General features: G+C 36.5%; 3 protein-coding genes across 4 annotated transcripts in view; 2 read left to right on the forward strand and 1 right to left on the reverse strand.

Annotated features, from left to right (window-relative positions):
• Positions 1-265: 265 nt before the first annotated feature.
• Positions 266-6,433, forward strand: LOC131971141 (troponin C, skeletal muscle-like). The gene is made up of 6 exons (XM_059332454.1): positions 266-383; positions 1,236-1,287; positions 1,589-1,732; positions 3,588-3,702; positions 3,799-3,961; positions 6,419-6,433. The coding sequence occupies exons 1-6, from the start codon at positions 381-383 to the stop codon at positions 6,431-6,433; spliced, it is 492 nt and encodes a 163-aa protein (XP_059188437.1). The 5' UTR covers positions 266-380.
• A 3,488-nt stretch (positions 6,434-9,921) lies between these two features.
• Positions 9,922-12,868, reverse strand: taf13 (TATA-box binding protein associated factor 13). The gene is made up of 2 exons (XM_059332787.1): positions 12,751-12,868; positions 9,922-10,548 (listed from the first exon to the last, which is right to left on the reverse strand). Exon 2 carries the CDS (start codon positions 10,542-10,544, stop codon positions 10,170-10,172), a length of 375 nt encoding a protein of 124 aa, XP_059188770.1. The 5' UTR covers positions 10,545-10,548; positions 12,751-12,868; the 3' UTR covers positions 9,922-10,169.
• slc35c2 (solute carrier family 35 member C2) overlaps positions 12,847-27,595 on the forward strand; it is a 28,182-nt gene continuing 13,433 nt past the window's right edge. Inside the window, exons 1-6 of one of the 2 annotated variants that reach the window (XM_059332785.1) lie at positions 12,847-12,972; positions 14,756-14,956; positions 16,573-16,723; positions 20,058-20,121; positions 22,114-22,186; positions 23,827-23,995. In XM_059332785.1, the coding sequence (XP_059188768.1) occupies positions 14,846-14,956; positions 16,573-16,723; positions 20,058-20,121; positions 22,114-22,186; positions 23,827-23,995 (568 nt within the window). In that variant the 5' untranslated portion in view covers positions 12,847-12,972; positions 14,756-14,845. Of the gene's footprint in view, positions 12,973-13,392; positions 13,640-14,755; positions 14,957-16,572; positions 16,724-20,057; positions 20,122-22,113; positions 22,187-23,826; positions 23,996-27,595 lie in introns of those variants that run through there. The other variant, XM_059332786.1, reaches the window with a different exon arrangement.

Here is a 27,595-nt window from a genome sequence, read left to right on the forward strand (position 1 = left end):
AGGAAACAGACCCAGTGAAATAATTCACCTGCCCAAAACGTTCCTATATTCATTTTGCACCTTCTCTTTCCCACCATAGATTTTTCTACCTTGACCAGGACCACAAAAAACTCATTCTCAACCCTGCAACTTAAAGAAACTAGAGCTTTCCTCTTCAAAGTGTGATTGGCTTGCCGTGGCCCCAGAACCCTAAAAGTTCAGGATACTAAATCTGGAGGCCTGTGAGAGGCAGGGGGCGGGACCTGGCTGTCCCGTTTAAAGTGTGTCTGAATCTTCACTTGACGTCTAGTCTCTCTGTTGGGGTGCACACGGATTGACCACTCCTTTGGGCTTTTCTGTTTTTCCTTGGATATTTGGGGGGGAAAAGCTAATCCACAAACATGGTAAGACCCAGTAATTGTGCAAAGGACCCGTTGAATTAAATTGGTCGGTGCACCATTAGCCGTTAAGCCATAATATCCTTATTATGAGCATGTGCGTTGGAGGTTATTAATTAAGTAATAAAGGCATGTGAAGGTCAATTGGCTGGACTGTTGAGATGCATGTTTCCTTCTGTTGATGAGGTTTAGATATTTATTCTTTGGCTTCCCTTCAAATCGCAAAATTTGACTTAAAAAATATATAAAATTTTATTTTTTAGAACACTTTACTGATTTTTAGTTCATTTTGCTCAGATTCACAATTTAAAAAAAAACAAAAAACAAATCAGAATTAAGTCAGTTATGAAGTGCAAATAACTGATAGAAAGTTGCTTTGGGAGATGTGTGGGTGTCAGCTGCGAAGGTGCAGATTCTGCTTAAGCGACACATTCCCGTGGATTAAATGTCTGCAGGCCATATAGAGCGAGCCTAATGTGTTGAGCCTGAAATAGCCGGACTCATTTTCACTGAGCTCAAGAATCCGTTTGAGACGTATATCATGCAACACATTACTCATATAAGCATGTCATTCTCAGCAACAATTATCCAACAGAAGCGTAAAAACACAGTCTTATTTTGAAAATATCCCTAAATGTATCGCGTTTTCTGTGCGTAATGGCATTTTTTCTCCCCTATTATACTCCTAGTTTGCACTTGAAAAAACAGATGTATTACAATGTGATTAGTAAGGTTATTTATATATAAAAATTAAAATTATTATTTTTTTAAAAAGTAACAATGTGGCCTTAAAACTTTATGCTCAACAAAAAGGGTTTAATCACTGGAATGATGAAGTGACACACTATTTTCTTCCAGACTGACGCGCAACAAGAGGCCCGCTCCTACCTGAGCGAGGAAATGCTGGCTGGTGAGTACATGCTACAGACCTTCATTATCAGTCCGCCAACTCCACTTCCTGTTATTTTAAAGTTCTTATAGAATGAGCTACCAGAGAAAGAAAAACCACGATCCGCGTTGACAGTGCCAATTAACTCAGCAGTGTCTTTTTAATTATGGGTACTTTCTTTCTTTCTTTCTTTCTTTCTTTCTTTCTTTCTTTCTTTCTATTCCTGTGGCGTATTTGCCCCCACTTTAGTGAATAGCTGCTGCTGTTGTTGCTGCAGGTGTTCGTGTGTAGGGCCAGTACTGAGTCTCATTCTTCTCTCCAGAGTTCAAAGCCGCCTTCGACATGTTTGACACCGACGGTGGCGGTGATATCAGCACCAAGGAGTTGGGTACCGTGATGAGGATGTTGGGCCAGAATCCGACAAGAGAGGAGTTGGATGAGATCATCGAGGAGGTCGATGAGGACGGTGAGCGACGGATAACTGACAGCTGATAGCTACACAGATATGCGTCATGGTGCGCAACCAGTGTTTTACGCACAGGCAATGCACGATTCTTGCTTTTTATAAGCATTCCACATCATCTTAAATAAACCAACACATGTATAATCCAGTGTATACCATAATTCGCAACAAAACCTGTGATTATGCGTTAGTCAGGGGATGTGGAAATTCGGTGTAGTTGCACCTATACACGTATAAAAATGATAAAGGAATTACAGGAGAAGTTACGCAGGAGAGGTAAGACGCCAAAATGGCTTATAGAGATACATTCCCTATTCATTACCAATTGACATACTTAAAAAAGGATCCAGAGATTAAAAACAGAGGTTGTATAATTTATTAAAGTTTTAAGAATAAGCAGGTATGCAACATTATTCATTCATTCATACGCCCACACTGTAAAACCCAACTTGTTGTTTCAACTGAAATATTTGAGTGTCGATGCTGCAAAATAATTTTATATCCAAACAACAAACACTTAACTTAAATTAATCTTGCTAATTTGACTCAATATTTAAGTGTAAAGGACTTTTTGCACAAATCTTTGTTGTATTGAAAAGGAAAAATAGTTATAATGACAAACAAGCAACACTGGGTTTCACAGTGCATGCAAGATTAATGTGAATGAAATACAGTTTGCATAAGATAAAGTATTGATCCTTTAATAACCAATCGGCACTGAAGTTTTGCTTTAAGTTATGTAGGTCATTAGATTTTATGGATTGGATCGGATCATTTCATTCCAGTGGTTCAGGCGTAAAATTGTGCACAACGTTAACCCTCTGGAGTCCATGAAACTGCTTCACCATGTCCTGAAATAAAAACCCTTCAAAGTTTAGGCTTGACACTCTATATAAATTTGATATAAAGATAAATAACTAGATGTTATCCTCACTTTACCTCTTATATATTATATGTGCAACGTGTTTTCAGATTTGCAAGATTTAAAAATTCTTTACTGAGCATGATGTTTTGTATGACGGCGTATTAGGGCCAAGTATGAAAAAAACAATATATATGGATCCGGTGGAGGGGGCTAATATTTCGAGAAAAAACTCGCAAATTTACGAGATTAAAGTGGCAAATCTACAACAAAAAATTTGCAAATTTAAGAGATTAAAGTGGCAAATCTACGACAAAAAACTTACAAATTCAAGAGAGTAAAGTGACAAATCTACGACAAAAAACTTCAAAATTTAAGAGATTAAAGCGGCAAATCTACAACAAAAAACTTCAAAATTTAAGAGATTAAAGTGGCAAATCTACGACAAAAAACTTCAAAATTTAAGAGATTAAAGTGGCAAATCTACGACAAAAAAATAGCAAATTCAAGAGATTAAAGTGGCAAATCTACGACAAAAAACTTGCAAATTTAAGAGATTAAAGTGGCAAATCTACAACAAAAAACTTGCAAATTTAAGAGATTAAAGTGGCAAATCTACGAGAAAAATGTCACAGATTTAAGAGATTAAAAGTGGCAAATTTGCGAGAAAAAAGTCACAGATTTATCAGGAAAAAAAGTGGCAATTTTTTTTCATATGTAGTTTTGAAAGTAAAAAAAAAACATATTTTTTAATTTCAGATTTGAGGTTTTTTTGGTTTCCTTTGGGTTCAAAATGTTAGTTAAGTGAAAAAAAATGAGCAGGTCATATAGGTGCTGAAAAACATGATACCATGGTAACGTTTTTTAAGTGGCAGAATGAGAGCATTACAAAATCGACAAATTAGCCCGAGACTCCAAAGGGTTAAGGGCACTGTCATGGACTTTGGTCGGGCCGACAGTGGTTTATCACTTATGTGACTTGTTGATCACCCTCAGGCAGCGGTACCATCGACTTCGAGGAGTTCTTGGTCATGATGGTGAGGCTGCTAAAGGAGGACCAGGCTGGCAAGAGCGAGGAAGAGTTGGCAGAGTGCTTCCGTGTGTTTGACAAGTACGTGCTTCACTTAGTGTGCTGTGAGCACTGTTACATTTCTTATGTCATCATTTGTTTGTTTACAATCCAATAACTTTCTGTTTTTTTGCGCAGGAACGGCGACGGCTACATCGACAGAGAGGAGTTCGCCCTCATCATCCGCAGCACCGGCGAGCCCATCACAGAGGATGAGATTGATGAGCTGATGAAGGATGGAGACAAAAACGCAGACGGCATGCTGGACTTTGACGGTACGTGCATGATGATGGTGATGATGGTATTATTATTATTATTTATTTTTTTTTAAAGATATTTTTTATTGGAAATTAGCATTCATAAGCATCAGTTTAAGACATATCATATAAAGGGAGGCAAAAGAGCAGAGAAACAGAAACATTAACAATTATATTAATAATAGCAATACATAAATAAACAAACACAGGATGCCAAGTGTGCTCGTTAAAAAAATAAAAAAATAAAATAAAGATTAAAATAAAATGAATATGATATAAAATGAAAATGATAAATTAAATGAAAATTGGATGCATCAATTTACAGATATTATTATCCAAATAAATTAATTTCTTTTATATTCTGTCAGTTGAGTCAGATCCTCTGACACATGCAGGAACTTTTACATGGTACGATCCAGCAGCTGGGACAGAAATTTGATTAAGAGGGATTTAAAGACACTATTTACATTTTTATATATTTTTTTACAATATTATTATCATTGATTTTATTTCTCTTCATTTTTGTCTTTTTAATTTATTTAATCTCATTTTTATGTTTTGTAATACACACATGTATATTTTTTCATTATTATTATCCATTTTATTTGTCTTAATATTTGTCTTTTTATCTATTACCTATCTTTTTTTTCATAAAAGGGTCAGAGAACAACTGGAGGTGTTGAAATGTTCAAACTTTAAACCTACTGAGCCAGGAATTTGATTAAGAGGGATTTATAGACACTATTTATATTTTTATTAACATTTTTTAATATTGCTTTTACAATATTATTATCATTGATTTTATTCATCTTCATTTTTGCCTTTTTTATTCTATTTAATATAATTTTTATGTTTTGTAATACACACATATTTTTTATTATTATATCCATTTTGTCTTAATATGTCTTTTTATACCTATCTTTTATTTCATATGCATATATATTTTTATACATGTATTTTAATGTTATTACTATATATTTATTTTTAAAATACATTTTATTGTACTTCTATATTTATTCTATTCTTTTATTTTATTTTGTTATTGTTCTAATCTATTACCGTATGTGCACTGGTCTGTAAATGTCATATGTGAGGCACTTTGAACTGCACTGGCCTGTACAAAAAGTGCTATTAATTAATTTATTTATTTATATATAGCAGTCCTGTAGTATTCATATATTCCTGTTGTCCTAATATGATGAGATTTAGGTGACTGTATCATTTTGGCCTTGTGTTGCAATCAAATCACACAACCTGAAAAACAAAAGACAAGCAGTGGTGATATTAAATACTTGAGTGATGCTGAATAACTCTCCTGTACACTGTAATAAATTATTCTGTAGTCATTTAATTTTACTTAATATATTTGATAAAATGTATTAAATATAAATATGTCTTTTATTTTGAGGCAGCTGTTTAAGTAACGTTAATATAAAAATGTTTGAGATAGAATCTACTTATTTTGACCACATTAAATATAATCTTTATGTGTATGTAATTCTAAATCAAGAGAATTTTGAATGTATCCAACACAATGGAATTAGTCAGTTTTTAACCCAAAAGAACCCATGGTGACACCCGTGTAACAAACACTTTAAATGTTCTAGAATCTCCCATATTCAGCTTTATGCTTCACATTAACTAATTAAGTTTGACTGTGTAACAGTGATAAGAAGTGACTTCTGCAAATATGTGTGTGACTGGAAACAGAAATGTAAAAAAAGCTAATTTCAAAAAGCTTATTTTTTGTTACTAAGCTAAGTTTAAACCAATTTAACAATTCTAATTCTAATCTAAGTACATTTGACCAAATATAAACAAAAAATAATCCTATCCTGTGACAATTTTTTTTTTTAAAGATATTTTTTTGGCCATTTTCAAGGCTTTACTGATAGTGAGAAACAGAGTGAAAGGGGGAGATAGAGGGGAAGACATGCAGGAAAGGGCTCCGAGTCGGATTCGAACCCGGGCCGCCCGCTCACGGCGGTGCCTCTATGGTACGCGCTCTACCAGGTGTGCCACCGGGGCGACTATCCTGTGACAATTTTGATAAAGAAAAAGGCAAATGTGTGTTTCTGTAAGCAGAAAAGGTGTCTAGTTTATTTATTTTAAAATAAGAAATATCATAAACATAACTTCCATAAACGCCCAATGTAACAAATATGTCACGTCACAGATCTTTGACATTTAGGGGTAGTATTATTTTTTTAAAACATTAGAAATGTGTTCTATGTGGTCCACTCGGTCTGTGGTATATCCCCCATAATTTTCCTTTAAGAATAAATAGGTCTGGGTTCTTATGGGTTAATTGACAGGCACTTCCTGTTAAGTTATTAACTCAACTTGTAACATAGTTAGATTTAATAAATAATGTTGTGTGCTATCTGTTTCCTCAATTTTATTGAGTAGCTATTGTTTATCTTTTTTTACAGTGTAGGATACAGCTCATTTTCAAACTCCCCATTTCAATAACACCGTCCCCTCTCCTTTCTCTTTTCCAGAATTCCTCAAGATGATGGAGAATGTGCAGTAGAACCAGAAAGACTCATGGACATTCCTCCTCCTCCCTGTGAACCCCCATTCTGAACACATCTGACCCACTCAAACCCCACACACACTCCCTCTCCTCCCTCCCGTCCACCTGGTTCACTGCCTCTCTTCTCCATCCTTATAGTCATCCTCAACAGACAGCTAGGACGCCCCACCGGGGGTCTCTGGGGGGCTACACTCTCCCCCAGCTCGCTTGTGAATGCAGCCAACCCATGGATGCTGCGCTGACGCTTTTCCCTGTGACAGGACGCCAGCGGGGAAATTCACCACACACACCTCTTGCGGTATGCGTGCGTTAACAGGCGTGTGTCACCACGACCCCCTCCTGCTGGTAAAGCTCTGATCTAGATGTAGATCTAGATAGAACGGCAGCCTGTTACCTGCTGCTTAGACCAATTCATTCAACCACTTCACTGTACAAAGAAGTAATTTGCTTGAACAGAATAAATGAATTAACACATGCTCACTTGTAGTTGGTCTATCATATTTATGGTCTGTGTAAAAAATTTTGTTTTGAGGAATATCAATAAAATCTGTTTGTTTCTTCTTTTTGTCCATTTTGTGTGACCCACAGCCGGTTTGGTCTTTATCACTACATTTTGTGCTGAACAGGCTCGAGTCTTTTTAAGTACTGACTGGGGCAACTGCTGTCACAACTGGGGTTAATGTTTTAGATCAGTGGTTCTCAAGTGGGGGTATGCGTACCCCTGGGGGTACGTGAAGGCACTGCAGAGGGTACGTGAGATTGTAAAATATACATTTAACCATTAATAGGACACTCATTCAAATACTTGCAAATCCCAAATTTCAACCCCAGAGAATATTGGAGGATATTACATACTGCCAGAATGTGGACTGTGGAATCTGTAAAAAAAAACAACAACATACGGACCGGGGGAGGGGGGTAATATTTTGAGAAAAAAGTTTACAAGATTAAAGTGGCAAATCTACGAGAAAAAAATGCGCAGATTTATGAGATTTAAAGTGGTGAATTTGGGAGAAAAAAAATCTCTAAATCTAAATCTCTTAAATCTGCGACTTTTTTCACACAGATTTGCCACTTTAATCTAGTTAATTTGCAACTTTTTTCTTGAAATATTACCCCCACCCCGGGTTTGTATTTTTATTTTTATTCATACTTGGCCCTAATATGCTGTCATAGTAAGGTTCTCCTGGTACAAGTCACTGAAGAATAACTCTGTTTGTACGACTGTTTCTTGCAGATTTTTTTTGTAATTTTTTCACTTTTACATTGGAGGTCAAGGTCAATAAAGTTAATAATATTATATTATTATCATACTGATTGGTCAGATGTCATGGTGTCACCGTCTGTGACGTAGCCTGATCTTTGCTGATTAGCTGGAAGAAATCCATGTGGTTCTACGACCAAACAGAGAGACATGGGGACCTCGTTTAGATATCCACTGAAGTTACCAAATATGGTGCTTTGCTCGATAAAGGGTTAAAAAGTACCATCCATGCAAAAATCCTTTAAAAAAAAAAAATTTTGTAAATATTTTAGGAAAATATAAGTATAAGTTCATAAAATGAATTTTATATTCAGTAGGCTATTCAACTTAATTATCCCAGAGTGTCCCCCATACCAGGATGGTTGGACCCAACCTGTCATATGCCACCTGACATCACCTGTCAATCACTTGAAAACTCAAAGATGGAGTCGTGGTTGAAGCGTAGCAGTTATAGTTTTAAATGGTTATATGCTCACTGTTTTTACTACATTAGTTTAAATCATTACATTTTAGTGATGAGAAATATTTGCAATAAATTTAGTCATGGATTATTAACATTTAAATGTTTGAAATAGTTGGGTTTTTTTTCAAATGTTTGAATTTTGTATGTGTTTATTAGTTCCAAAGTTTAATAAATCAGACACTGATGGCACAACGCTCCAGTGGCGGTGACCGCCCCCCCTCATGCCTCCATGGTTGAAAAGGCGCGCTAAAGTGCCTCTAGAGTGGTGAAAACGAGAGGAAGTGTCTTATTGGCTGCCCTTTACACATGCAAAAAATGATTTGGTGCCCTCTAGGAGACCCTAAACAATAATTCCTGAGTACCCCCTCCTTTTTTAAATTTAATTTAAAAAAATGTTATATTTTATTTTTTATTAGTATTATTATTTAGTATTATTTACTTATCTATTTATTTTCTTCCATCTTTTTCTTTCTCCCATGTATTTCATCCTTTCGGTTGTTAATCTTTTTTTAATTCTTTTTATTGATTTATATGTATGTGTATGTATATATATACATACATATATATATATTTATATATATTATTTTTTTACTCTGTCCATTTACAATCATTTGTTAGTGGCTGTATTTGTATGTCTACGTTCAGATGTTTGGGCAGTTGTTTGTGTTGTCTCGTGGGTAGATGTTGTACAAAAAAATCTAAAATTTTCTTCCTGTACACTGACTGTCTTCTACAAACCTTGTCATCAATAAAAAGACCATTGAAAGAAAACCACAGATAAGTCGACTAAACGACTAAGTGGGTAGAGCTCTAATTGTTTTAGTATCCGTTGCCAGGTGTTGGAGATATCTGCCTTTCAAATATAATGGGACTACATGGCACTTGGATTTGATTCAGTTTTATAAAGCAAATTCAACTAGTTTCTCAGCATTAGTTGCCATAGCACCCAAGGCCGAAACTCGCTTCATGGAACCAAATCAACTGAAAATGAGTCAGACAAACTAAGCAAAGCCTGGATCGTTGTTGAGTTTTTATCGCTGTGAGCAAGAGAAGTTTCATTACGACAGATATCTCTCCACACCAAAACAAACAATATTCATAATTAGCACAAAAGGAAAAATATGTTTTCTTGGTTTTGGGCGGAAACCTTCCTTCCATCTAATTGAGTGCAGTAGGATAATGGAGCCTCAGTTTATTGGGGCTTGTAATTCTGAGCCATTAACGTCACTGTACAGATCCAAGGAACAGTCTCTTCTGGGTATTCTGGTACTAAAATATACTACGGCTGGGCGATATATCGATATAAAAAATACATCTATATATTTTAAATGTAATATGAAATTAGACCTTATCGCATATATTGATTTAGTTCCATTTTTTTTATTTCTTTATATATAAATGCTGCCCTTACTAGGGTTTTTGATATTTAGTTATTTTGTAATGTTTGTTATTCTTTTCTCATATAAATATATTTATTTTAGAAAAAGATTGGCCTATTTTATTTCATAGGTTATTTTTATTTAAGTTATTTTATTTAAATGTGCACTTTATGGAGATAAACACTTTCAATAAAATTACTTTTGACATGTTATATTTGGCTTTGACTTTAACTGAACATTTGCTCTCACTTTGCGATAAAAATATCGGGATATATATCATATATCGATATTCAGCCTAAATATATCAGGATATGACTTTTCGTCCATATCGCCCAGCCCTAGAATGAACAATAACAAAAATGTGTATTAAAACAAAATGTAAATTCCTTTATTTCGACAGTCCCTGATAGCATGAGACCAGTTATCTGAACAAAACTTTGTCACTGTCATATTATATCACCATATCAAATAAACATGACATCACAAAAACAGACTGGACAGGAAGTCAAGTCTCCTGAAGGAAACAGGACCCTGAATAAACAGAAATTAATAGTAAATATTTCTACAAATACGGTGTAGGTTTAAAAAAAAAAAGAAAAAAAAGAAGTGGTTATGATCCGTAATTTGCTTCGTCGAAAGCCTTCCGGGCTCTCTTCAGCTCCTCGTTCATGGTCAGCAGGTCTTTGACTCTGGCGAACTTCCTGGGGTCCTTGCGAATTAGGAAAACGATGTCCTCCACCTGGACGCGACCCTGGCGTCCGATGGACATGGCTTTGTGGGTCATTTCCGTGATAAACTCGATCACCAGATCCTCAAGAATATCCACAGACTCCGTATACGGGTTCTGGTCGTCTCCAAATCCGTACATCATACAGCGGAGCTCCTTGGAGAAGAGCCTCTTCCTCTTCCCGTGGCCCACATCTACTCCACTGGTTCCCTCATCCAGCTCCTCATCGAAGCCAGGCTCGTCCTCCTCATCCGCCATTATTCTGGAAAAACACACAGATGTGTTTAGCCTCTTATTGTTCAAAGACCTTTTTGGTGGTTGTGGCCAGTGGATGTTTAGGAGGAGATAGCAGGTCAACAATAAATGCCACATAGAAGGGATTTCATCGTTTGAAAGCTGTGAAACTGAAGATTAATTTGAGATGAAGCTCAGCACTGTGTCAAGTTGTTCTGGTCAAAAATATCTAATTAAAATGACTTAATGAATTAGTTATTTATTTATTGAAGCCTATTCTGGTGAATAAAGGGTCATAACATTAGGGTACGCTTTCTAAAGTCCAGTCCAGGTTCAACTGGGTCCCATAAGTTGTTGCAGGAATTTTTGGGTTGATACCATTTGCCACACACACTTGGTGCTCATTAATGCAATTTTATTCATATCGAGAATGAATAAAATGGTATGAAAAACCCTACCAACCAAGCTGAGATTTGGGTTAAAAAAACTTTGGTCATTTTGGAGATTTCTGTATTTTCAGTGATTGGATGACGAGCACTTACTTCTGTTCTTCAAACTGCTGAGAAACCCTCTTATTGTCAATAAACCTAGGAAAGCTGCACATCCTCTGAATGCTCTAGGTCTCTAGTTTGTGGTTGTAAAGTTTCATGAGGCTGTGATTATTCTAGAGGTCACAGCAGCTCGTTTTATACACTGAGGTCCAGACTCAAGAAATGCCCTCACTGCAATGAACTGGCTATTACTGATGACTGACATCATCCTACATGAAGAGAACTGGACTCATTGAATCCACAAGAGTCTCAGCTTTCCACTGATACCCAGTTTATGTCATTCAGCCTGTTTAGGGACCTCAGTGTGCACAAATATTCACATACAGTAGGCGGAAATGGCAATTTTGCACTACATGAAAAAACGTGGATTTTGCCTTAAACTGCATGTTATTGGCATAAAGTAAGTATAAACAGACATGTATGTAAAGAATAAAACACAAACATGCACTGTCTCTCCTTGCACCGTATGAAGATCTTAAAATATTTATTGACCCCTAATTGGTATGTGTGATATATGATGTATTGACCTGTTAATTTCTTCTTTTTTTCTGGTTAATAATTTTTTTTATAAATTCCCATTTTATTTAAGCTTTTGATTTTTCTTTATTATTTTATATATGTAATTTATTATGTGCCCTGCTGAGAGGTGTTACTTGTTGTTAATATGCCATGACATTATGTGCATGATTCTGTGTCAATAAAAAACAACAACAAAGAAGAGTGGAATAAAAAAGTATGTAAATAGGAGAGGGAACCCAGAGAGCCTATTTTCATTCAGATAGCATGACGTCAGAGGTCACATGATAATGCATAAAATATATCCAGCAAAAAAACCTTAGAGAGATTTAAGCTTGATATTGAGTATTCTTGTGTTTTCTGTGGTTTAGAGGAGGAAACAATTCGCCATATGTTTTATGACTGTGTTTATGCTTGAATATTCTGGAAGGATGTCAACAGGAAAACAGGACAAGCAATCCACTTTAAGGAAAAATACATTATTATTTGTTTTGAAGAAAATCAGAGAGAAAAGGACTTGAGTTTTTTTGAACAGTTACTTCTGTTTTTAGGGAAGTTTCACATACATAATAAGAAATGTTCCGACTCCAAACCCAGTTTTGTTCACTTTCTACAGGAACTGGAGCAATACTGCACTTCTATTAAAGGACTTAAGAGCAGGAAGGCTCTGAAAACCGACTTTGTTTTGGACAAATACTTTATTGATTGATGAATCATACATCATGGGGTTTTTTTTGTCTGTTTCTTACCCTGTGTTTATTTTGGATCTCTGTTTTGGAATTGAGGTTTGTCTGAGTTTGTGTGTGTTTTTCTTTCTGTAACCCCCTGGCAAATACTGTATATATTGTAAATTGCAATTGTGAATAAAAAAATAAAAACTTTGCCGTTTTTTCAACAACTGTATCCTGACATGCTTGGGCTCTATAGATTCTTTAGATCTTCTATTTCCATATGATTATCTTTAGTAAACTCCTAAAATTGAGCCCTCTCCGTCCTCCGGGAAAAAAATGCTGCGTATCACATCAGAGCAGTAACCGGTTTAACTTGCAATCAGTGTCTTAAAACCACCTTACCGCTGAGCAGTAACATCTATGCTAACATAACATTAAATGTGTTATAATGTAAAGTTAATAAGACCGCTCGATTTCCAGCAAAATCGTTACCTTTCAGCTCAGCACAGAAACACAACAGCCTGGTCTTCTCTGCTGACTTCCGGTTGTTTCCTCGACTGCGGAAGTGTTGAGAGAGAACAGCAGCTGGCTGTAGAAACACTGCCCCACGCGGTTATATTCATCCAACTCTGTCTCTATTGTCCCCAAGTCATCTCTTTATGTCCTTAACGCGTGGATAAAGTTTCCTCAGCCATACAGTCAACATGAATGACGGTAAGTTCACTTAACAGCTGTTTCAATGCCGGTGCGCGCTGTAATGTTTGGACACAAAGTTAGACCAGAGTCAATGTAAAAGGATGGTAATTCAACATATCCGTCTGTCTGCTTCAACGACGAGCTGCATTGCAAGTCAGCTAGCTAAGTCCGTATGTGTATAGGGGTTATCAACCTACATTTTGATTACATTTACTGCGCCTTTATGTGTATTATTTTAGTGGAAAAGCCGGTAGCGAGGATGACAACAAAAATAGAAAAGTCCAAATGTATTAAATTATAAAGCTTCCTTGGTTGGTCATGTGGGTGCCGAATTGAAAAATGGATCATAGTGATTGGAGAAAGACCTTCAGGTTGTACTGATTGTGGCTTGTGATTGGAAAATATCCACGTCAACCATGAGTGTGGATATTGATCCATGGAGTTCTGTGGGAGAGTCTCTCTCCATGCCACCATGACACCTAACGGGACGATGCAGCGTCACTAGTTGCTGCTGACAGCGAGTCATCATGTTCAGAACTTAAGGCATTTTATACGCCAATAAACAATTACTTATTTATAGAATTAGCTAGGCTATATTTTCATATATTAACAATATATGGCATCCTCATGTTAACTAACGTTGGTAAACAATTGGACCTGTCAAACTTCGCCAAACAACCATATGGTGAGTGCAAGCTTTGCCTTAGCTACTGCTGAATTTATCATCTCAATGTCATTTAAGCCCATACTGTCTAATTATTAATAGTAAACTAGTTTAGTTACCGTTTAATAGTCTGTATCTTTGTGGTGGTTTAACTGTCGTGTTGTCATGGTTTACTAGCTAGCTACTGGCGGTTGTCAAACTTGAGCTAACACTAATGTTGACATTAAACTAACATTGCTGCAGGCATGTTCACAAGTGTGTCATTCTATAATTAGGGGTACATTTCATATCAACCATAAGGTGGAAAATCCAGTATCTTTTTTTGATAAATAAACTACTTGTTTCCATAATATACCCCTTAATATGCTAAATGCATCAGTTGCCATGCTTAAACTCGAATTACATACAACATACATACAAAATATTCTAATAAAAATACATATTTGATTCCTTAAATTGTCAACTGTGTTACGGACAAATGTTGTTTCAGATAAAACATAAATGAAGTAGCACACATTTTACAAAACATTATTTTGAAAGTATTTCAGTCCTTTTTTCGAGGGGTTTTGATGTTGGCTGTCTACTAATTTCAAAATATTAATCCTGAGCTTGATAATGATCTTTTTATTGGATGCTATCATCACGGTTGAATATATTTTTCTGTAAAAATCCATATTAAACTGGATTTCAAGTTTATTAAATGTCCTTATGGATGACTTGCCTCACTAGTTGCCCAGCTGAGATACAGAAAGACATGTAGTAGGACTTTGACATGTCACAGTGTTAGGAGTCTACTGCAAATTCCAGTATACCAGACACATTTTCTGCAAAATAAATGATGGATCTGTTTTTTTTTTTTTGTATTAAACAGAAGAGAACTGTGCCCCAGTATAAATTAATCATTGCTAGAAGCGATCTTTTAACAAATATTTATAAATACCATCCATGGACGTGAAATTTACCCCAAATTATAGAAACTTTTTTTAATCGTAACATGACTGTACACTAGGGCTGGGCGATATATCGATATAAATACCGCCCAGCCCTACTGTACACACAGTGAACCAAACCCTAACCTTGTTTGTTTCTCTCCACCTTCCTCCTCTTCCACCTGCTCTCTGTCTTTTCCCTGTCTAGATCCAGTCCAGTATGGATGTTAGGAAGAGGTGCAGGTTCAGCTCGGAGATGATCTTTCTACAGCAGCTCTCCTGATCCTGACGTCCCCGTATGGCGTTCCCTGTCCAGTTCCTCTGCCGGGGGATACGAACTCTTGGATTAGTTCTCCTTTATTATGTCTTCTCTATAGGCATCACCTTCTATAACAAATGGCTGATGCAGGTAAGTGAAGGAGCTCTTCAACCACTAATGGTTTTCCAGCAATAAGACTATCATCTGAACAGGCATACCTGTCAAGTTTTGGATTTGAAAATAAGGGAAATTTTCTGGCGCCTGCCGCGAGCAGTCCCACCACCCCAACCAATCTCCAGTGTCCCATACATTTTAAGACGGGTGTACAAGAAAGCTAAAATCACCACTTGTCTGCCACTAATAAACTACAATTGGCTTTATGCACAGCTGCACTACTTCCTGAACTCCAGCCAGCTCTGATTATTGCAGGAGTGTCTGACCTCAGTTGTCACAACAACAATAATCAGACACACCTGGATTAATCAGTTAGTCAGGACCCTATGGGTGACGTCCATTATTTATTTAATTTTTTGGACATTTTATAGCTTTATTGATAGAGAGATATTCAGAGTGAAAGGGGAAGACAGAGGGAAAGTTCTCCCAGCCGGATTCGAACCCGGGCCGCCTGCCACCGGAGATGCACCACATTATCTATACAGTGTTTGCTTGTCACTCATCTGACGCTAACCTCATGACAACTGCCACCTACAGTACCTGCAGTAGGCTACTGCGGGTGGCAGTTATCGCGAGGTTAGTGACAGAGCTCAGATTGGGAATGTTTTCTTTTTTCTTTTTTTTATTACTCCGCCCGGGCCCGGTTAAAATACGGGAGATTAATGGGAAAATACTAATACGGAGGACGGCGGGAAAGAAGAATAAAATACGGGACTTTACCAGCCAAAATGGGATACTTGACAGGTATGCACAGGGTATGCATAGGCCTGTTAGATAACTACTTTTATTGGATGTCAGAAATAATTGTGATTAACGATATTATTGACTTTTTTAAAGACCATCTTGTGCCACTAATATAATGGCAATATAATTACATAATAATGCAAGTAAACTCTCTAATTCTATTTTGTTGATCCTAGGGTAGGGCTGGGCGATATGGACCAAAAGTCATATCCTGATATAGTTAGGCTGAATATCAATATAAGATATATATATATCCCGATATTTTTATCACAACGTAAGAGCAAATGTTCAGTCAAAGTCAAATATGACATGTCACAAGTAATGTTATTGAAACCGTTTATACCCATACCCAAAATACCCATGTATGTGTGGACAAGGCCTTAGTCTCTTATCATATTGATATAACATCATAATATCGCCCACTTAATAATGTAATTATTAGGGCCGGGACTTTAATGCGTTAATTAAGATTAATTAATTACACAAAAATGAACGCATTAAAAAAATTTACGTTTTGTTACTGGTCTGTTGGATTAAAATAAGCAATATTTTTGTTGCTTAAGCTTATGTATTCAGTCATTATTCAATGGTATACTAAAAATCCATGTGAAAAAAATTACTTCTCACTGTTCTCAGGTCAAATATTTATATGCGATTAAAATGAAAAAATTAGTTTCGATTCATTAATTGCAAAGCCTCTAATTAATTCGATTTTTTTTTTCAATGGAGTCCCGGCCCTAGTAATCATTATGACGGACTGTGTTATTTATGGTTTTCATCAAACCAGGTTAACCTAAATAGAGTTCCTGATGAACGATCTACCTCTTGACTGTCCATTTTACTCTCAGGGCTTCCACTACCCCCTCTTCATGACGTTAGTTCACCTCGCCATCAACTTCTGCCTGTCGGCTCTGACCAGACGGGCCATGCAGTACTGGACAGGGAAACCCCGCATCGTTCTCAACTGGACAGATTACCTCCAGAAAGTTGCTCCTACAGGTGAGATTGTAGTGAAGAGTGACTGAGAGCAGTACAAAGTGTTCAAAGAACAGAGAACTAGAAAAAGGACTGATAGTCCGCTCTTATCATGTTCACTGACTGACTAAGCTTTCAGTGAAGAGTACTTTGAGTAAAGTCCACATTGATACAAACATTACATCACATCTGAGGTGATAGTTAAAGACTCTAAGAATCCAATACAGCAGTTAGCCATCATAGACGATTTTTCTTTATATTTTAAAGCTAATGTTTGTTTTTGTGCCACACGTTGGATTGGATTACTTATTTTCTGTTTTGACTTTAATCAGTAACGGGCGCATCAGGATATACCCATAGACTGTATATAAATAATGGACGTAGTCACCGTGACGTCAACCATTGGTTTGTGGCCCGTTGGAAGCCTCGAGTTCAGCGTTACACTCGTCGCCATCTTGTTTCCGATACGCGGAGCAGACTATATCTGGACTGTGGAGGAGGAGAGGGATCTGATCACTGACTACAGCCTCTCTACACCTCAACCTGACTGAGAGAAGCTGCTGCTAATTCATGTTAGCATTAATTGGAGCATTAACTGGGATGTTAGTTTTGGCTAGCAAAAAAACAAAAACAAAATGTATCTTTTGTACCTCAGAAAACTGAACAGCGACTCCTTGGAGTGTCTGTTAGTCCAACCAAATGCTGAACAAGACATTTTTACTGAACAAAACGTTCAAATAAACTGTCATTAAGTGAAAATACAGTGAAAGGCTCAAAGTTATGAGACCAAATCGGTAAACATCCTTTTTATATCTATATAACGTTATATATAACTTTATTGACACGTTTCCGTGGATACACATTGCTCTGCTTCTCTCCTGGTGACTGCTCGTCTTGTTAGTGACCTGTCAATCAAAGGTAGCCACGCCCCAAATCATACGATTCTTTATCTTCTATTTTCCTCTAAATTAGGCCATTATTAGAACTATTGACATCAAATTGTCTTGAAGATGATTTTTTTACTAGCGATTGAGACCATAGTGTTGTCCTGAAAAAGCTTTCTGAGGTAATAAATCAAGTTTTAAAATTTTGCACTGAAATGAATGGGCAGATTTCTTTTACAGCCAAACTTAGCACCCCCTGCTGAAATTTTCGATGAATTGCAGGCTTTATGCACTTCCTGGTTGGCCTCCAAGCTCAGGCACGGAGATTGCCGCCTGGATATACAGTCTATGGATATACAGTCTATGGATATACCATGCACTTATCCGGCTTTAAGCACAAACTTGGTTGGTTTTACTCCAACCCAGATTCCAAAAAAGTTGGGACACCAAAATGTATATAAAGGCAGAATGCATTAAAGTCCGAAATCAGACTGTATGAGTTTGGACATGAAATATCATGTCTTTGTACTGTTTTCAACTGAATGCAGGTCAGAATTGATTTGCAAATATGTGCATTCTGTTTTTATGTAGAGTGACAGTGTCCCAACTTTTTTTTAAATCAGGGTTATATATTTGAATACATACAGTAGTGGAAAAATGTATTAGACCACACTTGTTTTCTTCATTTTATTGTTCATTTTAATGCCTGGTACAACTAAAGGTGCATTTGTTTGGACAAATATAATGATGACAACAAAAATAGCTCATAAGAGTTTTGACATTTTCCATGTTTTTGTTGATAATGATTTTGGTTATTATCAAGTAAACCATGGAAAATGTCTAGACATCAGCTCTTAAATTAAACTCTCATGAGTTATTTTTGTTGTTATCATAATATTTGTCCAAACAAATGTACCTTTAGTTGTACCAGGCATTAAAATGAACAAGAAAATGAAGAAAACAAGGGTGGTTTTTCCATGACTGTATATTTAGTTTTCATAATTATATCTTGGTCTTGGTCGCTCTGGCAACTCCAACCTGCTGCTGCTCCTGGTTTCCTGTTGCATGTTAATTCAATTGCCACTGTTGAAGGTCCCTGCCCATTAAATCACATGAATAGAGCTTATCAGATTGGACATGAAATTGTCTCTGTACAGTTCTCAATTGAATATAGTTCAGAAATAATGTTTTTGTTTAAGTTTTCACAGTATCCCAACATTTTTGGAATTGATTTTGTATTGTTGCAAAGTATCCCTTTTCACTTTTGATACACTACCTTATTTGTGAGAGTTGCAACATAGTGATACAGTAATTTAGCATTTGTATTAGCTAGGGCTGGGCGATATGGACCAAAAGTCATATCTCGATATATTAAGGCTGAATATTGATATACGATATACACTACCGGTCAAAGGTTTTAGAACACCCCAATTTTTCCAGTTTTTTATTGAAATTCAAGCAGTTCAAGTCAAATGAACAGGTAAACAGGAAAGGGTACAAAGGTAAGTGGTGAACTGCCAGAGGTAAATAAAAAAAGGTAAGGTTAACCAAAACTGAAAAATAATGTACATTTCAGAATTATACAAGTAGGCCTTTTTCAGGGAACAAGAAATGGGTTAACAACTTAACTCTATGGAGTCTTGGGCTATTTTGTCCATTTTTTAATTCTTTCCATGTCTTTGGAAGTCATTTTGTGTCTTTTTTGTGTCATTTTGTTTCTTTTTTTTGTCATTTTGTGTCTTTTTTGGGTCATTTTGTGTCTTTTTTTAGTCCTTTAATCCAACATAAAATGTGATTTTGAATCTTTTTTTTAAATTTCAAAACACTATCATGCTCAATCAAGAATTTTAAATGTTGCAAATGTGCATTAATTTCAGAGTACACTGAGACATTAAACTGCATAATTTTCAATTAAATTCTGGAAAAGTTGGTGTGTTCTAAAACTTTTGACCAGTAGTGTATATCCCAATATTTTTTATCGCAAAGTGAGAGCAAATGTTCAGTCAAAGTCAAAGTCAAATATAACATGTCACAAGTAGTTTTATTGAAAGTGTTTATTTAAGTGAACATAAATACTGTATAACAACAGGAGTACTTTTTTTTTTTTTTTTTTTTTTAATCAAAGCTTCATAAAATGCACATTTAGATAAAAAAAAAATATCTTAAATAAAAATAGCCTATGAAATAAAATCGGCCAATCTTTTTCTGAAATGAATATATTTATATGAAAAAAGAATGAAGAACATTACAAAATAACTAAATATGACAAACCCTAGTAAGGGCAGCATTTATATATAAAGAAAGAAAAAAAAATGATATATGTGATATGGTCTAATTCCATATCACATTTAAAAATATATCGATATATTTTTTCTATCGATATATCTCCCAGCTCTAGTATTAGTATTATTGTGTAGTATTTATTTTGAGGTGTTTGTCTTCTTAAAGTCCTGCATTCTGTCCCTATCACCCAGCCTTTGCAACTGCTCTGGATATTGGACTTTCCAACTGGAGCTTCCTCTTCATCACCATCAGCTTGTAAGTATGTTGCTTACGCATTTTGTTTGTTTGGATTGTTTCTTTGATTGTCTATTTTGGGACAGCAGTTTGTATAACAAAATACATAAGAATGCATATTTACAGGTGCATCTCAATAAATTAGAATATCATAGAAAAGTTTATTTATGTCAGTAACTCAATTCAAAAAGTGGAAATAACACATTATATAGATCCAGAATGAACCATTTCATGTCTTAATTTATTTAATTTCTTCTAATTATAATGTTTATGTCTTTTATGTATTGAAGACCTAAAATTCAGTGTCTCAAAATATTTATATTTACTAAAACCAATTTTAAAAAGTATGTTTAATATGTAAATGTTGTCCTCTGAAAAGTATGTTCATCTATATGACTCAATACTTGGTTGGAGCTGTTTGACTTGAACTACTGGAAATTGACTTTGTCATTTTTGGAGTAAAAACCCTCAATGATTAAACAGTCGAAGTCAAAGATGCTTTTATATCACCGTCATAATCAAACCAGACTATCAGAGAAAATGATGGCTGTTCCTATAGAGGTGTTGCATCTTTTTTTTCTAAAAATGTGTGGAAAATTTGCAAGGACAGCTCAGTGTTAAAGGGATAGTTTGGATTTTTTGTTGTTACAGTTTCTTACACACAGTCAGTGTATTACCTGCAGTAGATGATGGTCTGCATGTTCCCAGTTTGGAGAACCAGTAGAGGAATCAGACTGCAGACAGGGATTGTAACAGAACGTATTTCAACCAAAAATGTTATAACTGTTTATGTGTACGCTATATACACAAAATGTCCACCAGTTTTTGTTGCTATTCACAGCCGTTTAATTTGGCACTACTTTTTCTACTACTTTTTTTTTTGCCATAGAACTTCCATGTTCCCACCATAGACTGTATATAAATAATGGACGTAGTCACCGTGACGTCACCCATTGGTTTGTGGCCCGTTGGAAGCATCAAGTTCAGCGTTCCACTCGTCTCCATCTTGTTTCCGATACGGGAAGAAGACCATATTTGGACTGTGGAGGAGTGAGAGGGATCTGATCACTGACTACACGCCTCTGTTAGTCCAAACAAACGCTGAACAAGACATTTTTAATGAACAAAATGTTGAAAGAAACTCTCATTAAGTGAAAATACAGTGAAAGGGTCAAAGTTATGAGACCAAACTGCTAAACGTCCTTTTTTATATCTATATAACGTTATATATAACTTTATTGACACGTTGCCGTGGATACGCATTGTTCTGCTTCTCTCCTGATGACTGCTCGCCTTGTCAATCAAAGGTAGCCACGCCCCAGATCATATGATTCTTTATCTTCTATTTTCTTCTAAATGGGGCCATTATTTGAACTATTAACATGAAATTTGAAGATTTCTTTGCTAGCGATTGCGACCATAGTGTTGTCCTAAAAAAATTCTGAGGTAATAAATCAAGTGAGAAGTTTTCTCATTTTACATTGAAATGAATGGGCAGATTTTTTTTGCAGCCAAACTTAGCACCCCCTGCTGGAATTTTCGGTAGAATGCAGCTTAAGGCACTTCCTGGTTTGCCTCCCTGCTCAGACCCGGAGGTTGCCGCCTGGTTCCTACGTAAAAGTGCAGCAGATCGTCTGTTTTGGTCAGAATCAAACAGAACCAAGTCCCACTCATGGCAGCGCTGGCTCTCCGGGTCTGTAGGCAAGGATTAACAGTTTACACACAAACACCACCAGGTAGCTTGGGCTCTAGTTTCCACAGAAGTTTCCTCTCTGTCTCTTTCAGCCCGTTCAGTCTCTGACAGTGCGCAAAGCATATAAGTGCACTTATGCGTAGGAACATGGGAGTTCTACGGTTGAGGAAAAGTAGTGCCAAATGAGACAGCTGTGGATAGCAACAGAAATCAGTGGACATATTGTTAATATTGCATACTTTGCATATATATTGTTTTATATATATTTACTTATTGTGTGTTCCATTCTTTTGTTTGGTTCTTATTCTGTGTCATTCAAGGTACACCATGACCAAGTCTTCAGCAGTGCTCTTTATCCTCTTTTTCTCCCTCGTCTTTAAACTAGAGGAGCCGGTGAGTGACTCTTTTTTTTTTTTTTTTTTTTAGAACTTTGAACTTTAAAAATTTGTGGAAATAATGTGTTGACCACACAATGCCCAAACTAAACCAGTCTCCCTCCTCATGAATGTTCCCTTGTCACACTGACAGAATCAGAGAACAGAGTGTGTACAGACTCTACAGTCATGGAAAAAATTCTTAGACCACCCTTTTTCTTCAATTTGTTGTTCATTTTAATGCCTGGTACAACTAAAGGTACAATTGGTTGGAAATATAATGATAACAACAAAAATATCTGATAAGAGTTTAATTTAAGAGCTGCTCTTGACATTTTCCATGGTTTTCTTGATAATGACTTTGGTTATTATCAAGGAAACCATGGAAAATGTCTAGATATCATGTATATATATGTGCATGCAAGAGGAAATTATTACTCTGATTACTGGATTTTTCAATCATACAAGAGAAACAGGGATTTTAGCAACTTTAAGGACACGTTTAATGGCTGTTCCTACTACTAGTCTTTTAAACAGTGTCTCAACTGGCGCCCACCTCAAATGCCCTACTCTATTTAAGCAGTTAAAGCATTATCTCATCTCATATATCTCATATGTCATAGATATATATACATGTATGCTTATGTTATCAGCATAAAGTAGACATATATATATATATATATATGTGTGTGTGTGTGTGTGTGTATATGTATATATGTGTATACATGTATGTATGTATGTATATATATATATATATATATATATATGTGTGTGTGTATATATATATATTTATGTGTGTATATACGTTTATATATGTGTGTGTGTGTGTATATATGTATATATATGTGTGTATATACATTTATATATATATATATATATGTGTGTGTGTGTATATGTATATATATATATGTGTGTAATACACATATATTCCATTCTCAAAATGACTAAAATAGCATTATTCAGCACCAAATGTGTGTAGCAAATGGTATCAACCCAAAAATTGCTGCAACTTATGGTACATAGTTGAACATGGAAATGGACTTCAAAAGGAGAAATATTAATGTTATGAGCCCAAACAAGGGTCATCTGCTCTCTATATCATCTCTTTCTTCCAATTTTCTATGGTATCCTAGCAACTACAGTAATGCCTGCGTTTTCACTCAGTGGAGAGAAATTTTTTCAACAAATTACGAGCTTGATAACAAAAGATGGATGCTTCAAATACATTCTTGTGTTCGGCATCAAGGTCTATGTAATAATTTTCTTCAATAAGGAAGAAGCTTTAAAATGCATTTATGCATTTGCAATTATGGTCACAATATGGTGGAGAGATGCACTGTCAAGATGTTGGAGGCCATCCTGAAGTACCCAGATCATCCGCTACACAAAACCTTTATGGACCAAAAAGCAGTGGACGGCTCCTCTCTTGATTTGATTGATGATTGAAATGATATAACTTGTACAGAGTTATTGTCATAGTAAGTGCTGGGGACTAATGGTGCATTTTTGACGTCACCTTTAACTCAATCTATATTTCTGAAACTCAGCATTTTGTATTGGCTTTCATGTTCTCTGGTATTTATTATCTTTTAAATGCTCATCTTCAATTCTTTCCTCTGCTGTTCCTCACCGTCTCTCTCTTTTTTCTCTTTCCACCAGAACCCATTCCTGATCCTGGTGGTCCTGCTGATCTCCGTTGGTCTGTTTATGTTTACATTCGAGTCGACCCAGTTCAACCTGGAGGGCTTCATTATGGTGCTGCTGGCCTCCTTTATAGGCGGGATCCGCTGGACCCTCACGCAGGTCCTCATGCAGAAAGCAGAACTAGGTCAGTGTTGAGTCACATGTCAAATTAAAAGGAATGAATAAATGTTGAGCAGTCCTTCTCTAGTTACTTTGCTATATACACTCATGGAAAAAATTATTAGACCACCCTTGTTTCCTCAAAGTTCATTCAATGTCTGGTTCAGCTAAATAACTGACAAATATAATGATAACAACAAAAATAGCTGATAAGAGTTTAATTTAAGAGCTGATATCTAGCCATTTTCCATGGTTTTCTTGATAATGATTTTGGTTATTATCAAGAACACCATGGAAAATGTCTAGATATCAGCTCTTAAACTCTTATCAGCTATTTTTGTTGTTATCATTAACACTGAACGTAAGATGTTAATGTTAGCCTTTGTTGTAAGCTAACGCTAGCCCGCTAGGTCTAACTAGTTCCATAGCACAAGCCCCTTTCTTAGTGCCATTTAATGCCGGGTTATTTACAGCTCTGTAACGTCTCTCCTCCACTATGAACGCGACCCCAATTTTCCATCTCTAGAAGCGGGATATTTTTTTTTGTCAAATGTGTTTATTGAGCTTTTTATACAATAACATAACAACAACAACAAGACGACAACAACACTCAGTACAACATTGGTCTAGACAATCGATGCACATTTACATCTCGCATACACCCGACAACGTGATACAGGCAGAGAGCTAAAGGCTAGCCAAGGGCAACACTTGAGAGCACTGAAGCCACTGTAGAGTCAGAAAAGTGAAGATATGGAGTCCAAATGTCCATGAACTGTCCCTCTGAAGAGTGAAGCAGACAGGTCAGGTATTCAAGGGGAAAACATTCCATAATTATCTTATGCCAGTTTGATTTAGTGGGAGGTTTGTCACTTATCCAAGACAAAAAGATGTTCTTCCTTGCTGCATATGTGAGGATATTATACAATCTGGCAGAGTTAGCATCCACAATATTATCTTGACTGGGGTAACCCAGGATTAAAGAAAGAGGGTCCATGTACAACACAACACCAAATATATTTTCAAGATCTTGCAGAACATCCATCCAGTATGCCTGAATTTTAGGACAAGACCAGACACAGTGAGTGTAGGTGCCCACTGAGATTTTACATTTTAAACATGCAGGTGAGAGTTGAGAGTTCATTTTATGTCTTTTGTTAGGGGAGATTTGTAAACGGTGCACAATCTTAAATTGCAGCAATCTGGCACGGTTACACACAGATATTTTCTTTGTTTGAGCCCATATCTTAGTCCATTTATCCCCATCAATATCTATACCAAGTTCACCTTGCCACGTCTGCATAACATCCTGTACATTTATCACATCAGTCTGGCTTAAGACATTGTAAAAGCGAGTAATAGATTTCTTAGCTGGGCCAAGGAGGAGTAATTCACTATTGAGAGTAGTTCTCCTGTTTATAAAGTCTCGAATCTGCAGGTATTTTAAAAAAAAGTCATGCCTAAGGAGATTATACTTGTCTTGAAGTTGTGCGAATGATATCATGGATGCACCCTGAAATAAATCATGCATCCTCTTTATCCCTCGAGATGTCCAAGTGCTATATCCACCATCCACCATGCTTGGTAAGAAGTTAGGATTGCCATGAATTGGAATCAATGGAGATGTTAGTCCAGACCTCCCTTCAAGCTTTTGTGTAATAAACCATGCTTTTAAAGTGTTACAGATTATAGGATTGTTTTTACAATGACTCCTGGCTGACTTTAAGTCCTTGAAGGCCAGAAGGCCTAACAGGGAGCCTGAGGTCTGTGACTTTTCTAAACTCAGCAAATCAGAGGTAGGCTCCTCCTTGACCCATTCTGCTATAAATCATACATGAGATGCCAACTGATACCATCTGATGTTGGGAAGATCTAGACCACCTTTTGAGCTAGGGAGTTGTAGTTTTGCTACTTTTAGCCTGGGCTTTCTTTTGTTCCAAATGAAGTCACTCAGCCAGCCATTAAGCAGCTTCAGTACCTTGCCTGACAGAATTAGTGGGATCATCTGTAGGGGATATAATAATCTTGGCAAAATATTCATTTTAATGATAGAAACTCTACCCAGCCATGACAAGGGGAGTGGAGTCCATTTGTTCAGGTCCTTCTTTATGGAGTCTAGGAGGGGGTTAAAATTGGCCTTAAACATTTTGTGAAACAAAGGTGTGATGTGAATGCCCAGGTAGACAAAGCCTGTCATGGACCATTTAAATGGGAATGAGGGTAGTGTATAAGTTCTTTCCCTAAGGCTTCCCATTGGCATAGCTAAAGATTTTGAGAAATTTATTTTGTAGCCTGAAAAGCATCCAAACAAAGTGATTACATCAACAAGAAGTGAAACAGAAGTTTCAGGCTCCAGCACATAAAGCAATACGTCATCCGCGTAAAGAGAAATTTTATGTTGGATCCCATCCACTTTTATGCCAATTATTTCAGGGTCTTGCCTTATGGCCTCAGCGAGAGGCTCTATTGCAAGGGCAAAAAGAGCAGGACTGAGAGGGCAGCCCTGACGCGTTGAGCGATGAAGTGGGAAATTGTCAGATCTATAGCCATTGGTGATGACTGCGGCGAGATTGGTGTCTCCCAGATTAAATTTATGTAAGACATTAAACAGATATGACCATTCGACACGGTCGAATGCCTTTTCTGCATCTAATGAAATAACCATGCTATCAATTTCCTGTGTTTGACAAATATTGATAATATGCAGAAGCCTTCTGACATTGTTGCTAGAATTTCTACCTTTGATAAAGCCTGTCTGATCCTCTCTGATGAGAGAAGGTAGAACTTTCTCAAGACGTAATGCCAATATTTTGGATAGTATTTTAATGTCCTGATTCAAAAGAGCAATAGGCCTGTATCCTGCGCAGTCCTCAGGGGACTTTCCTTTTTTTAAAATTAAGGTGATATTGGCTTCTCTTAATGAATGGGGGAGGCTACCAGTGATGAAAGAATGTTCCAACATTTCCAAAAAGGGGTCTATAAGCACATCTTGAAATTCTCGATAAAGTTCACTGCTCAGGCCATCAGGCCCTGGTGCCTTACCTGACTGCAGGCCTTTAAGCGCTAACAAGGTCTCCTCTCTGGAGATGGGAGCATTTAATTCACATTTTTGGGAATCAGTGATGGTTGGGAGGGTTAATCTCCCCAAAAAGGATTCCATCCTATCTGAGACTCCCTGTGGCTGATCCGATTCATACAACCTAGCGTAAAATTTCCTGAAAGTATTATTAATGTTTTTATTGTCAAAGTGGCGGGTGCCATTCTCATCTAAAATTGAAGGAATCACTTGAGGGTCTCTTTTAATCTTGGTCAAATGGGATAAATACTTGGGCTTATCCCCATACTCATATAGCCTTTGCTTTGAAAAGAGGAGAGCACTCTTAGCCTGCTGGGTTAGTAAGGTGTCCAGAGAGGCCTGTATTGCGCATTTCCTCTGCAACAGTAATGGGTCTGATGATAAACAAAGTGCACTTTTAATATCTGCCAGTTCTTTTTCAAGTTTTAGTTGTTGTTCTAATTGTTTTCTCTTTTTTGAGGCTGAATAGCTTATAATTAAACCCCTGATATATGCTTTGGCAGTTTCCCACAGTAAGGATGAGTTGCTAGTAGATTGTGAATTAATAGA

Source organism: Centropristis striata, chromosome 5 (genome assembly GCF_030273125.1).
Source record: "Centropristis striata isolate RG_2023a ecotype Rhode Island chromosome 5, C.striata_1.0, whole genome shotgun sequence".
Taxonomy (NCBI): domain Eukaryota; kingdom Metazoa; phylum Chordata; class Actinopteri; order Perciformes; family Serranidae; genus Centropristis; species Centropristis striata.